At 32.4% G+C, this 14,946-nt stretch overlaps 2 protein-coding genes across 2 annotated transcripts; both read right to left on the bottom strand.

The window, feature by feature from the left end:
* Positions 1-6,747: 6,747 nt before the first annotated feature.
* On the bottom strand, positions 6,748-8,529 carry LOC114407050 (60S ribosomal protein L4-like). The gene is made up of 2 exons (XM_028369981.1): positions 7,287-8,529; positions 6,748-7,046 (listed from the first exon to the last, which is right to left on the bottom strand). Exons 1-2 carry the CDS (start codon positions 8,379-8,381, stop codon positions 6,933-6,935), a joined length of 1,209 nt encoding a protein of 402 aa, XP_028225782.1. The 5' UTR covers positions 8,382-8,529; the 3' UTR covers positions 6,748-6,932.
* Positions 8,530-8,665: 136 nt separating this feature from the next.
* On the bottom strand, positions 8,666-13,580 carry LOC114407051 (protein REVEILLE 8-like). The gene is made up of 9 exons (XM_028369982.1): positions 12,914-13,580; positions 12,544-12,601; positions 12,323-12,446; positions 12,078-12,236; positions 11,826-11,951; positions 11,622-11,731; positions 10,892-10,963; positions 10,114-10,237; positions 8,666-10,030 (listed from the first exon to the last, which is right to left on the bottom strand). Exons 1-8 carry the CDS (start codon positions 13,039-13,041, stop codon positions 10,133-10,135), a joined length of 882 nt encoding a protein of 293 aa, XP_028225783.1. The 5' UTR covers positions 13,042-13,580; the 3' UTR covers positions 8,666-10,030; positions 10,114-10,132.
* Positions 13,581-14,946: the final 1,366 nt, after the last annotated feature.

Genomic DNA, 14,946 nt, shown 5'->3' with positions numbered 1-14,946 from the left:
GTTTATAATATTTCTCAAACATTCATCAGGTATGATAAAAATATATAACTCTCTTTTCTTGAAGAGGATTACAAAAACTCTCTCACTCTATCACTTTTGAGGGATCTCACTTGCTTGTTTGTCACAAGTCCTCATAAGTTCCCATTTATATAGTGAAGGGATATGACTTCTCTCTAGAATAATAAATGGATATTAGTTAATTTTCATATTTCAAAGAACCCTTGAAAATATAATTTTCATTTTTCTAAGATGAATGTCATATTATCAAGAGTCAAAGAAAAAATTCCAACACCTTTAAATCAAGGGATTTCCAACACACAATGTGTAAAACGTGCAAGTGCTCTTTTATCTATCACCTACCGCTCGTGTTACCAACTTAATTACCGTGTAGCCCTAAACTGGCTGGTGAATTGTGACCAAGAGCGAAACACAGTGGTCAAAAGTTTGTGCATGATTTGGCTTATTATATACTAACATATATGGACCTTGATTTATTTGATTAGAAATGAACCTTTGGAAATGATTTTGAAATTAATTGTGTTTTGGTGGTACTTAAACTTGAAATTGCTAGGTTCTAGGTAGGTTCAAAGGTGATCGAGTGTTAGTACAAACAACAGTAGTTTAGCAGCACAACAAATGCGGTCCAAGCGGTGGCTGCAATGGCACACAGGAGAGGCTTCAAATAAGTGATAGGGTCGGATTAAAACTGGAAATAGCTATGCATGACCTTGTATTTATTACAGTTTAGGGTTTGGATTATTTGATCTTATTAGTTAATTTGACTTTTTGTTTTAAAAAATAAAGTATTCTTTTTATTAGAGTTTAATTATTTGAAGTTGTGTAAGAGTTTGAGGCTCTCTTTGGATACTGGTTATCATAAGTAGTACTCATAGAAAAAGAAAAAGAAAAGATAAAACTTAAAAATGGAATAAGTGATCTCTATAAACTAAAGGAGACTTGTGCATAAATTAATTAACTTCTCCAAAAACTGATTTTAATTCATGTATAAGTTATTTTCAACTTAGGAGAGAAATTAATTTGTTTTATTTTCTTTTTCTTTTTTTGTAAGTATTTAATTATTTATAGAGAAACTTATCCAAATAGGATTTAAAGCACAAGACATCTTTTAACGGTGTTTTTTCCTTTTCAATATACATAAATCTTGAAATTCAATGAAGCATCACAGGTTTAAGAAGTCTTTAACATGTTCGCGCTAGTGGTGCTGTTGGATTTTTATTTTTTTCTAGCAAGTAGCAAGATCTAAATTAAAACAAGCTTGGTCTCATTTTGCACTTTCTTCTCCTTTCTTTCCTAGTGGGGTATTTCAAACGCTACTTTTGTTGAGCTTTCAAAGTTAATAACCGATAGGTTTGCCAAGAGTAAGAAAGGGTGTGACAAGTAGATGGGACTTGAACCAAAACCATGTTGAGCTATTATATATAGGTTCTTAATTAGTTGTAATTAGTATGGTTATTTTTTTCGTAGACTTCTATTCTGTAAAGTGATGAATAATGGAAAATATAGTAATAATGGATTTTGATATTTAAAAAAAATATCAACGGAGTATATGCTAATACACTTATAATTTATTATACATATACTATTAATAGTTAATTTTTATTCATAACTATAATTAGTCAATTACTTACATTTACCTTGTAAAATAAGTTATTAGAATAAGATCTATTATCATTTATCTCTTTTGTGCAAAGCAGTACACAAACAATGTTTTATTTGGTAAGGAACGTTTCTCAAAGATCAACCTCCTAAATGATGATAATGTGTTTCTGTATCCACATTAAATTCCAAAACAACCCTAAAATGAGATACCTCCAATGAATTAACTTCCGTTAACAGAAACTTAACAATGTTTGTTTTACATGAAACTTAACAGTGCTGAGTTAGCAAGAGTTTGTCAATTACAGAATTTTAAAACTATAAAATTCAAAATTACACAGACTTAATAATTTTTTTAATAAAATATAAATTTATATATCAATCTAATCTTATTAAGTTTTTATATATTTTTCTGAAAATTAGATAAGACGATTTGACTCGAAAAATCGGTAAACCGGTTAAGTGTTTGGTCTAAATAAATAGAGAAAAATCAATCAAAGAACTGAAACTATTAATCAAAAATCGGTTCACGACAAGTCTTTGAAAAATGTTTAATATAATGCTGTTGTGATTTAAAAAACAATTAAAAAATCAACTTGAAGTAATTGTATATTTTTATCTTGTATATAAAAATGTTATTGTTGATGGATATTGTTGTGTATTATTATTTTTCTAAAAGGAATATGTGTTATTGAAACTTAAAACACATATAATTATGATAAATTTGATCTAAAATTTTGTGTCAACTTTTAATGTTAAGAGCCTATAAATTCTATTTTAGTTTTTAATGCTATAATTATCAAAAGAATCAATCACTCGATTTTTAATCAGTATTTTCATCGGTTAGATATAATAAATCTAATTTTATTTACCGTTGTAGATATTTGTTTCGCTACAAAAATATAAATAACTACCCAGAATGCATGCATAATTATTTTGCCTCCACCACACCGTCATTAACACCCTCATCTTTTAGATGCAATCTGAAAGGCCCTCCCAAATGTGTAGTCTAATTTAATTTGTCTCAGATTTGCTGTGCTTCTGAGATACCATATCCATATAGAGGTGTAGTATAATTCATCTTCAATTTGGTTCGTCTCTAGTTTTTTTTTTTATACATAAATCGTCTCTAGTTTGTACGTTGATACTTTAATCATAATACAAAAATATACCAAACTTTAACCCTACCAATAGCTAGAATATCCTTTAGAGGGGCATAATGATAAATGAAGTTTGTTGAATAACAATAATAACTGCATATGAATGTGAATGGAATATCTCACAAAACCAACGGCGGTTTCAAGTACGGAATCAAATATTTTGCGGTACTTGTGGTTTTAGTTACCGCTTTTTGCCTTCTCAATTTACCAATTTGCCCCTCACCACAGCGTCCAAAACATCAAATAGATAAATTAGGGTATTTCTTATTTGATATTTAAATTTTATTTTAAAAATATGAAAATGATAAAAACAAGATCTTTTAAACAGTATACTATACTGAAAAAAAAAATCAAATTAATAATATTTTTGTTATGTGAGTGTTCTTTTGGGTCTAAATCATATATATATTTTTTATTACTACTTATGACTCGAACCCAATAAAATTAAGCGTGGTGCGTGTGATATTTTTAAATATGTGAAATATATTGCATATCAGGGGGGGTAAAAAGGACTATGATAAAGTTGTTCAAGTGGGATACTCCAAACAATTGGACAATGTCCATATGTTAAGATCCCACTAATATTTAATATTTAATATTTGAATACATAAAGTCAAAGGTACTGTATAGTTTGGGATGGGATTAAGACGCAACACAACAACATATTATGCATTGAATCTATATGTACATCAAGAACCACTTTGGCTTACTTTATTAAATAATGCCAATTAAGAGCGCCTTAGCTATGAATAAGGTGGTGTTACCTTACCGACACGAAGTGGAGGTCTCTTAATTTCGTTCTCAAATTAATTCGCTGACGTAATTCGAACTATAATAATAATAATAATAATAATTTCCGTAGCATTATTCAGTGTTAGTGAAGTTTCTTTGGAGGGTACATTTATTAGTGCAAGTTGCTATTTATTTGTTGATGTGGTCCATTTTTTCACCTTTTGGTTTTCGAGAATTTATAGGTTCGCACAAGGGTTTCCCTTTATGGACGAAAACCAAGTTATTAGAATAAAGCCCAATTTGCGTTCCACGTAATGGAAGCAGGTCAGCCCAACAGATGAAAGCGAACCTCACTTTGCAATTTGCGATACCATGGTTGAAAAGCAACTTGGTTTAGTGACGAACTAATTCTAGGTTAGTGGTTCAGTGACCAATCATACTTGCATATCTCTTTGGAGTCATATACCATGCTCTGTGATGTTTTTCATTTTGTCTCTATATCTATATTGAGTTACTCTGCCTATATATTAAAATAGATCACATTATAATTTTTTTATTAAGCATGTACTTTCAATGAAAACTTTTTACAGTATTAATAAATTAGAAATCATTTTATGTACATCTTTTAAAATAATTGTTATACAAACTTATTATATATATATATATATATATATATATATATATATATATATATATGATTTATAATTATATAAAATTATAGAAAAAATTACACTATCAGTACATCTATTATTTATTTTAATAAAAATAGTACAACTTGTAGAAACGTACGGCTGTCATTGCCTTAACTTATAAGGCTTACATGAAACAACTATGCATTCTTAATGAAACATAAATTTTGTCTCCATTTCATCTTGTTGGCCCGAAATAGGAAAATGTATACTCGTATAAAACTGTATGTACTATTTGGTAAAGTTTTTTTCCCCCTAAGAGTATTATTTGGTAAAGTTAGACTTGTCTGTATTTTTTTTTTTTACATTTATTATGATTCATGCGTGATTTTGATCTGTTAATAATCTTATATTTTACTCAAATTTAGTCATTTAATTTGTAATTGTTATAATCAAGTATTATTTTTTTATTTTTGTATTACTATAATCAAATCCATAAACATTTTTTATCTACATAAAACACTTAAATTATATTTTCCCCCTCAAAATCTCCATAAGCTAAACTTATTAAACCTTCTTCTACATAAATTTCATCATTCAAGACGTGTTATATTTAACTCTAGAATTTAGACTAAAAATCCAAATTTAACCTTTTTCTAAATCTTTATCTCTCTGCCTTTCTCACCTTACAAAATCCTTCATATTTTAAAATTTTGTCAATTTTTTTTAATCTCAAATCATCACAAATCTCTTATATTTGAGTAAATCTAAAAGTATACATTATCTTAAGAGACAATAAAACGCATGTTTCAACGTCAATGGATTTCAACTTCAAGTAATCTTATCTTATCTAGGGCACAATTATTGTTAGTAGTTAGTAAGTGGTAGAATCTGGACAGTCCTCTTTTGACGATCGAGGGGGATTTGATTTGAATCAAAACTGAACGTTGTTTTATTGTGATATGTATTTAATCCGTATATACACATCAACATGACAACATGGAAGCGATGTACGATGTCTTTTCGCGACGTATCGATCTATTGTTTTCGAATGATAGCTATGTATAATTACATCTGGGTATATTTGTTGGGGCATGTGATTAGTCTGTTTAACTTATAGCTTGCACGGATGTGAAAACGGTAATATCTAACTAATTTAAATGCGAACGTATACAGACGAATTCGTTTAAATTATGAGCTAAACGGGTTTAATTTGTGGGTTTACGGATAAACTAATTTAATCCGAATAGATACCTTTTTTTATTAATCTTAAAAGAATAAAATAATTATGAAAATTGAAAAATAAAAAAGGACTTAATGTGTTTAAGGTGTTTGAGTGTTAAATATTTGATGTTTGGTTATGGAAATTGTTTTAATATTTATTATTGATTGATGTAGAAGATATTGAATTTTTGACATTTTACTGGATATTTAGATGATGGAAAAGTTTTGTTTAAAGATATTTCCACTACTTAATACTGTAAAATGTCATTTTTAGTTTTTTTAAATAATCTTTTAGTTCTTTTAATTTTTTTCATTTTTTTGTATATTTATTTTTTAAAAAAAATATTTAGGTCCGTGAGCTAGTTTGGCAATAAAAATATTTCCCAGCCATCTAAAAACTACTTCTTCTTTAGACTGAAAAAAAAAAACTACTTTAATGGTTGTTGGTCACGACTCCAGTGAGTAACATCATCCATTCTAATTTATATATTTTATAAAACAACTAATAAAAACAATATTTAATTTTGGTTCTTCAAAAAAATTAGATTGCCTTATAAATATATTTTTATTATATTTTCTTGGATAGATTAAAAACACAAAATATATAAAATTTGATAGTTATACATTTTGCTTAAATGAATTTTAATTTCGATAATCGGTAATCGGCTCTTCCCATCATTCATGTCTAGGTCCGTCTCTCGGTGTTTTGTTTGAGATAAAAAAAAAGAAGTAAATAAAAATAAGTGAAAATATATTAAAAATAACTAGTGAGATCCACATCTTTAAATTCTGCTACTGTATTATTTCCCCGCATATTTTTCCTTTACCAAAGGATAAATGTAAATGGATTTCATTTTCCAAACCCAGTTTGGCAGTTTAGTCTTGCATTTAGACCAAATATAAGTTACGAAAACATCAATTTTGAAAGAAGCAAAATATATCACCATACTAAATACATGTTTGGTCTCCGTTCAAATTGTTATTACATGAATTTCAAGATAAATCTAACAGTTTAATGCAAAATAAGCACAAAAGAAAAGATCCTGACTCCTTGGCAAAACGTTTGACCTCACACCAACGTTTAGGCAAACTTGAGTTAGAAAATATCGAAGTCGATTCACTTGATTGGACCTTTGGGACCGGACTCACTGTATACCCTCATCTCTGCTTGTGTCAGTATTTGTCTATTTGATCTCCTAGTGGGGACTATAGTTTAAACACATCTTTCAGAAATTACAAAGGCTGGCAAAAACTTGGATTCTTTCATGTCAGTCAAATTTTTCCAATTCATTCATACTCCATGAAAAGTATATTTGTTAACTTTTTACCATTATACTCAATTGGTTTTTTACGCAGAGGTATGTAACGACAGGGAGCGCGCTTAATTCATAGGAAATTAAGAGCCTTTCAATATCATTTAAAAAAGGATTAGGACTTCAATCCAAATATGACGTTCAAATTATATGCGGAGTAAGAACATACAAAAATGAACAAAGAATGCAACTTTGAAAACTGCAAAGAAAAGTAACAAAACAAAATTTTACTAATGCGGACTTGGGTCTCAATTTTTTTACTGGGAAACACCCAGCCACTTAGAAAAGTTGTCAAATTCTGCATAATCAGAGTCGGACACCATAGTTTGATACCATGATTTTCCAGCAGCTTTGATAGCAGAAGCCTCCTCCTGACAACAATGGTATAGGACCCCACCAATGTCAGTTCAAACCAACATCAACAAACAAATTGATTAAGTAAATCCAAACTCACACAGCACAACACGTGAATCCATTTCTAAAACCTATTCTATTATCCTTCCACATAACAGTTAACTAACCACCACAATGCACTCAATGAACATTTAGTTTATCAAAATCAACAATAATTTATAATCAAGATAATTGGTTAAAGGAAAAAAGTTACTAACCTTGGAGACAATGTTGCGCTTCTTATGAAGCTTCTCCTTCTTAGCCACAATGCGCTGCTTCTCAGCGAGAAGAGCCATTCTCTTAGCGGTCTTAGCATAGGGATTGAGCTTCAACATCGCATTGAGGTTCGTGAGAGGGTTCTTCTTGAGAGGTGCTCTCTTAACATCTTTCTTAATGGGCCTGACCACGGACTGGACCTCGTCGGAGTTAATGATACGGGCCAAGTCAGAGTTGATCATCTTGGGCCTGGGAAGCAAGTAGCCCTTTTTCTTCTCGGAGGTCTTATCGAAGGATCCATAGATAGAGTCCAATTTCTCAAATGCGGACTTGGTCCAAATAATGAACCTTCCAAGGTGGCCACCGGGTGCCAGCTTCAGAAGGTTGAGCCTATCAACGTTTGCCACCTCTACACCGGGAATGTTCCTGAAGGCTTTAATGGCCTTAGCACCTTCTGTTCCGTACACTATGAGAGGACCCTTGCCAGAGATATACCTGCGGTTCCTCATTTTTCCCTTCCCGGGACGAATTCCGTGACTGAGTTTAGCTTTCTCCGCGTCTGTGAATGCGCCGATTTTCTGGAGAATTTTGACGGCTTCTTTGGATTTCTCGACGCTTTCGACGGTGTCGCTGACGACGAGGGGGAGTTCCGGGACGGACTCGATGCGGTGGCCGCGAGCCTGGACGAGCGAGGGGATTGCGGAGGCGGCGATGGCGGAGACGACGGCGTGGCGCTTCTGTTGAACGTTGATCTTGCGGTGCCAGCGGCGCCAGATCTTGGTGGGAGCGAACATGCGGCCGCCACGGCACATGTTTCCGAAGGCGCCCTGGCCGGCGCGGTGGGTACCACCGCCGGGGACTCGCGGGATACGCGAGACGGCGCGGCCGGTGCCCCAGGACTCGGCGGAGGTTTGGTGGCCGGCGCGCTTGCTGACGGCGTAGGGTTGGCGGCTGTTGCGAGAAATGTTGGAGTGGACGAAATTGACGATGTCAGGCCGAATGGAGGCTTTCATGACGTCGGGAAGAGGAACGGTGGGGGTTGCATCGCCCTCTAGGGTTTGGACGGAGACGATAGGGCGAGCTGCTGCTACTGCCATGGGTGAAGTGTGCTACTGACAAAACTAGGGTTTGGGGTTTGGCAGAACAGCAGCAAAGGTTTTATACGTTGAATATAAATATATTTAAAGAGTCCTTCTAAGTGGGCTTCTTTTTTTGCTTCCGACTTGTCTAGGCCCCGTCCACGTTTGGGCTAATACTTTCAATGAAGGGCCCATTAATAAACTTAATTACTATAAAATTTATTGAAATAAGTTAAGAAAATATATTAAAAAAAAAAAGCGTTGCGCTGACACTCTTTGTTTTATATTTAGAGTTAATAATGTAGATAGTGCTAATTGGATTTGTCTATATTACTTATATTGACAAGATTCTTCTTATGTCTACAACTCAATTTCTATATCTTGATGAGTAGAGGAATTAGTTAAATAACCTCTATGACAAATTAATTGATGGTGGCTGTTCTAAGAATGATGTTAGGCACACACATCCCTTCATAGTTCCACGCTTATCACCATCTTATTATAATTCTGCATAATTGTACTTTTTTTTTTTCGTCCGTGCATTACTGTACTTGCATTTTGCCATCTTCGGATGATGGTTTCCCAAGTGATGTGCGAAGCAAGCATTTTATTGTTAATTTGTTATAGGTAATGCTTAACTGCTTAAGTCAAGATCTGTCTAAGGAGGATTCTCTCTTTATGGTTCTTCTTTTCTTCTTTTTTTACAAATCTCTCTTTACGGTTCTTCAGTGGTATTCTGTCTACTGCAAGAAATTCTTTTTAGTAGTACAAAAAAACTTGTTAGTCAAATTCTTTCTAGTAAGAAAAAACTGATGAAAGTAGACAAAATAACGGTTACGCAGTCATTTACTTTTCATCTCTTCCCTCATGTATTATTGTCATGCAATAAACGGTTTGTTAAATTTCAAACTTGCTGGTTTTTGCACAATAAAATTCGTACTAACCCGAAAAGCTTACCGTTCTACGTTCTACGTTCTACTGCATAGTTTAACAGGTACTTCATTCTCATGTCAAATAATTGGACCTACAACCTTTATCTAAAAGACTAAAACACGCCTATTATGTCTCTTTAGTAAATTTAATTTTAAATCGTTAAATATAACTGAACGTGTCTAATTTCATATTTTATATTGAAGTATCTGTATCCTGTAGGAAATTGATTTTTGATGTAAAACATAGGGGCCATATATTGAACTGCTTTCTTGTTAACTTCACACTTGCATTCCAATTATTGATGCTTAAAAAAGTAAATAGAATTAGAAATTGGGACCACTTCCTGTTATGATGCTCTTTATCATATACATTGAAAGTTAGACCACATTGATATTATAAGCTACTATCACTAGCCCCCCACCCTTCCCCCACTCACCATCTCCACCACCACCACCATTTAATACACCTGAATCATCAAACTTATCTTACTATTAGGCCCATGTGTCTACTTGAAAACCACATCCTATTAACACGTACTATAATCACTGCAATACTACAAAACCTTGTGCACCTTAGAATTTACCTGATGAATATCTTTTTGGCTTTGGTATCCTGGTTGAGGTTACATAGGCTGATGCTTTGGTTGCATTTACAAAGCTTCACAACGAGTGAATGCATTGCGTGCTAATGCTGCTGGTTGTGCAAAACCTCAGTCTTCCATCCAAATTTGATAACTGTAATTAATAGGAAACGTTACAATGCAAACGGATATGGAAAACAAAAGAAAGGTACAAAACATGAGAGGAAAAACACTTACTAAGTTCAATTAATGGTTGTCAAGCTGTTTGACATGATAGATCATTTGTCTGCTTCTTGACGTCGATTCCTGCGGTAACTCCTACTGTATTTGTATTGACATCGTATGATGACATGGCCTTCCTCTATACAAAACAAATAAAGATGAACTGTTACAATCTCACATTCAACTTTTAAAGACAAAGTTTTCATCCAAGTTAAAAACAACTTCATGAGCATGCCTTACTTTCTACAAAAATGAAGCAGATTACATTAGCATTCAATAGTCATCACAACTATTCACAAGGAATTTTATCTCGAAGTATTACTTTTAATTATGTTATAAATGATACAGGGCAAGGACATCAGTATCTTCTAGCAGGTACAGATTTTATTTTTTTTGTTTACCAAAACAAGGATCATGTCATAAGTTCATATTCTATTTTCAACAAATAATATAATATGAAATGAAAAGGGCCGCATGGGGCACAGATAGCAAAGTCAGATTTGGAAGATATGTTGTTGATTTGGAGAAATTATCATGGTCCCAATCAATTTCTATGCGACATGTACTCAATTTACCAGAAAAGATTAATAACACTCAATTACATGTCATATATTGATTAATGAGGATAATGATGGTCTCTGACCATCTAATAATTTATCGTGGATTTGGTATTTCACCTTTATGAATCCAGTCAATCCTCATAAAAGGCTGTTCACCAATCATGCTTAATTTATCGGAGTGCAAATAGTGCAGATCTCTATACGTATTGCATATAATCATGATTGAGATTTACTTTGAAACTTACAACTGGCTCAAAGTCAGGACTAGACAAATTGACAGTGAGGTTTTTCATTAACAACAAAACCTGCAGAACACCAAATATATGTAAGTCAATTTTTAGTCAACAGATAATCAAAAGTTTATAATTAGTTTACTCATTAGTCCCTTTTTAGCCTCTTTTAGTTTTTGCAGTACATTCAAACATGGGGGAGGAGAGGGGGTATGAGTTGGGGAACAGGAGGACCGATTTATTATGAAAGAAATTGGAACCAATTGAAGCCAGATCCAGAAATGGAAGGGTGTTTCGTACTTTTGACGTTGAAATGTTCAGAGAGAACAAGAACAATGGTCTACTAGTTCGCAACTAAAACAGATCATAAAAAGAAACCACTGCATTATTTATCCCTGTGAATGTGATTTGGAAGATTATACTAAATGTGAACAAGAACCTGCCTGGTTCATGCAAAGCTCAAGGCCTTTCTCATTTCGAACTTAGTTGTGACAACCACTCAAAAATCTTACCAAAAGAACTTTTATTTTTTTCAATGGTTTCTTGGAAAACGGAACCAAAAGGAGCCACGCCCTTTCCTTGAAATAAAAATTAAGCACAAAGGCTGTAGCTTTTTATGGTACCTCAAATGCATATAATGATTATCTTCCATAGAATGACCTTTGTTTTATTGAACTCACAGTGATAAGTTTTATTAAATAAAATGCATATTGATAAGTTCTATTAAACTTACAGTTTCAAAATTTATAGGATCCATTTCCTTCAGCTTCTGGACATGACCTTTTGTGTCTGGATCAAAAACACTTCCAATGAAGCTGTAAACTTCAGCAAAATCTGGCAAACCTGTGAAATTTGGTCAAGATGAGACAATCACCACCAGTTACTAATAATTTTACTATGAAAACAAATGAAAAAAAAATGCATGTAAGATCATTACCATGAATCACCTGAGCCTGTTTCCCTTGTTTTGCCATCTCAGTAGCAGGCAGATTTCTAGTAGAGTTCCCAACACCACTAGGACTGCTGTGACCAATTCGTGTTATCCCCTTTGATCCAATATCAGCTGAATCAGTAACGTCATATAACATAAATAAGTGGTGGACAAGTTCCATTTAGTACAGCCATTGCAGAATCATATCAAACAAGCAATTGAACCAGTAAATATAAGAACTAAAAGAAGCATGCATGCCTTCATTTCCAAGAAGATAGGCGAGCTCATCATTACAAGGCACTGATTTGTTGGATCCAGAATTCATGAGCAAGGAATTTTCATCCCATGTGACATACCCAGGTGGAAGGGTACTAGTGGAAGAAACATAAGCCATGGAAGCTGGCAATGGCAACAAAACTGCCAAACCATAAAAACATCATGTCAAGAATGTGCATTCAGTGATTTTAAGGAACAGAACATCATTGTGTTGAATAGAATCAAACCATTTTTGGATGCCTTTTGTGGATAAGGATGAGAAGCTTTACGCTTAGGCCGAGGAGGAGGCACGTGTGCTACTGCCCCGTTCTTTTGAACTTTCAAGAAGTACTTCTGGGCATGACTTCTGATCTGAAGACAACTTAATAGTGAGACTGTGAGAGATACAACATAATGGCATAACAGAAGATAGAAATTAGAACACCTAGCTGAAGAGCTGTTTCCTAACCTGAATAACTGTTTTTGAACCAACAAAATCTTCAATTTTCTTCCAATCTCTGTCAAATCTGAATAGCAAAAAATATAAGAAGCCAGTAATTCAATAGCAGAATGTCTTTATACTTCTCTCAAACATTCATAGCAAAGAGGAAACATACATACATACATATATATATACATACATACATACATACATACATATATATATATATATATTAGACCAAAAAAGCTAGATGACCAACGAATTTGTTAAGTTGTGCACCTTTTTCTATCCAAAAGTCGAAAAGAATCAACATTAGAGAATGAAACTCAATATAGAATAAGCAACAATGAATATTTTGTGAAGTAAAGCAGCATTATGGTTATGAATATGAACTCACAGTTGAAGAGCTTCGAGAAACTTGTCGTGTTCTTCCTCGGACCAGCTCTCCCTTGACTTGGTAATAGTATAAGGCTTTCTAACCTTCTTTCCAGACCCACTATTGGAAGTTGAAGGCGCCATTGCCATTGATTGACAACTTCAAGTGTTGCTATGGTTCATATGAAAAAATAAATATAATAAAAACAATATATGGTATCATATCCTATCTTATAGTATTTATGTTGGACCTATCGGATCACCCATTATCAAGCCGTTAGCAGATCATGAAAAATGTCTAATCCTATAAATCTCACACTCAAGAGGATGTGTTGGAGTTGAATAGTGATATAATCAAAATAGTGTATATAAATGATGACAATGATCTGCATTAGTTTTTGAAGTTAAGTTAAATCTAAATTTAATGAGAAAGAAAAGAAAAGAAAAAAAAAAAAAAGGAGGAATGGCGGTCTGGATTGTGTGGTTATATGAGGTGTACAGTTGTTAATTAGGTCAGTGCCACAAAACCAAACTCCCACCACGTCCATTTCATCCTCTCATATCATTGGCACATCCGAAAAGCACTATGATCACTTTAATCGTTCCACTTGTGTAAATATAAATTTCTCCCACCATGGAATCAACAAATTTCAATACATTTTAAGAACTTATTATAAAGCAAAGCACACTTTCTATTTTCTAATATAAGATAAAACATCTTAAATACACATTTTTTTCAAGTGTGTCACACAAGTCTGAAACCCAAAAATAAGGATTTGACAATATGGTTATATGGTGTCCAATAGTTTGGCGGCGTAAATAGATGAACGACGAGGATTAAAGAGAGAAGGTGGTATAGGGAAAAGAAGGGGCATGGGGGTGTTGAGAGGGGGGCAATGTTTTGTGAACATAAGGAAATGATAGTGAAAGAAAACAAAGTAGTGGGTCACACCGTGACCATGAAAATTGAAAGATTGGTATGTGGGTTCTGTGAAGACTTGGAACCACAAGACCTGTTAAGAAGTCATGTGCTATTGCTGCTGCTATTGTCTTTCTAGTTCGGTAGAAGGCGCGGCAAAACCTATTGATTTTATTTGGTCCAGGCCTAAAGTATAAAAGTGGACATTTATTATTATTAGCTGAATTGTATTAATAATTATATACTCCCTTCGTTTTTATTTATAACACTCAAATTTGAAATCATGTTTGTTCTTTTTTTTAAGACATAATTTTTATTTTTTCATTAATTATTTTTAGATTAAAAATATTTCTCGTTAAAAGAAGAAAAAGAATATATTGTTAAACCAATAAAAGAAAGAGAAATATTAATGACAAAGATAATTTTAAAAAAATTATAAATTTAAGAAAATTTTATTATTATTAACTAAATTAACTACTTTTCTTAATTTTAATTAATTAATAAGATAATTAGCTCTTATACACATAAACAGTAAAAATAAGTTTTATTCCTTATTAATATATCACTAGCAAATTACTACATTGTTGGTCTGAAGTTATTGAATTTAAATTTCTTATATAAGGTCTCAACTTGGATAAGAAGAAACTAAAGATGGACAAGCAATTTTTTTTATAAAAATTAATCATCTATAAAGTTGGTGATACTTTGCATCATTATTGTGATGACAAAAAAACATTGGTAACGTATAGTTTAAACTAAATTAAACATAATTAAAATGTAATTTATGTTAAATTATATAGATAAAAATTTATAGAGAAGATATTTGTACAAAAATATAATAAAACATAAGATAAAAACATATTTGTAATGAAAAAAATATTTATTTATAAATTGATATTAATTGTTAAGGTAGACCATGAGAGTATTGATAGTTATAACAAAAGTAATATTTCTTCAAAAAAAGTAATAAAAAATTATATTAATTGGTAGCTTTGTAATATGAAAGTTTTTATAACAATTTTTAATTCTTGTCATAAATAAAATTCAAGCAATTTTTACTTCTATCGTAAACAACATTTATTTTAAAAATATGTGCATTAGGTATATAGATTAAGGAAATAAAAATAAAAATTTAT

The sequence above is a fragment of the Glycine soja genome, chromosome 3, assembly GCF_004193775.1.
Source record: "Glycine soja cultivar W05 chromosome 3, ASM419377v2, whole genome shotgun sequence".
Classification (NCBI taxonomy): domain Eukaryota; kingdom Viridiplantae; phylum Streptophyta; class Magnoliopsida; order Fabales; family Fabaceae; genus Glycine; species Glycine soja.
The sequence above is the reverse complement of the archived record's forward strand: the minus strand, read 5'-3'. Positions and strand labels throughout refer to the sequence as shown.

What these genes read in the sequence shown, in the direction of transcription:
- LOC114407050 (XM_028369981.1), bottom strand. Translation starts at nt 8,381, where the DNA reads ATGGCAGTAGCAGCAGCTCGCCCTATCGTCTCCGTCCAAACCCTAGAG. An exon ending in AGCGCAACATTGTCTCCAAG is followed by an intron (nt 7,047 to 7,286) that starts GTTAGTAACTTT and finishes CATTGTTGTCAG; the next exon opens with GAGGAGGCTTCTGCTATCAA.
- LOC114407051 (XM_028369982.1), bottom strand. Translation starts at nt 13,041, where the DNA reads ATGGCAATGGCGCCTTCAACTTCCAATAGTGGGTCTGGAAAGAAGGTT. An exon ending in GTTCAAAAACAGTTATTCAG is followed by an intron (nt 12,447 to 12,543) that starts GTTAGGAAACAG and finishes AGTTGTCTTCAG; the next exon opens with ATCAGAAGTCATGCCCAGAA. An exon ending in CTATCTTCTTGGAAATGAAG is followed by an intron (nt 11,952 to 12,077) that starts GCATGCATGCTT and finishes TTACTGATTCAG; the next exon opens with CTGATATTGGATCAAAGGGG.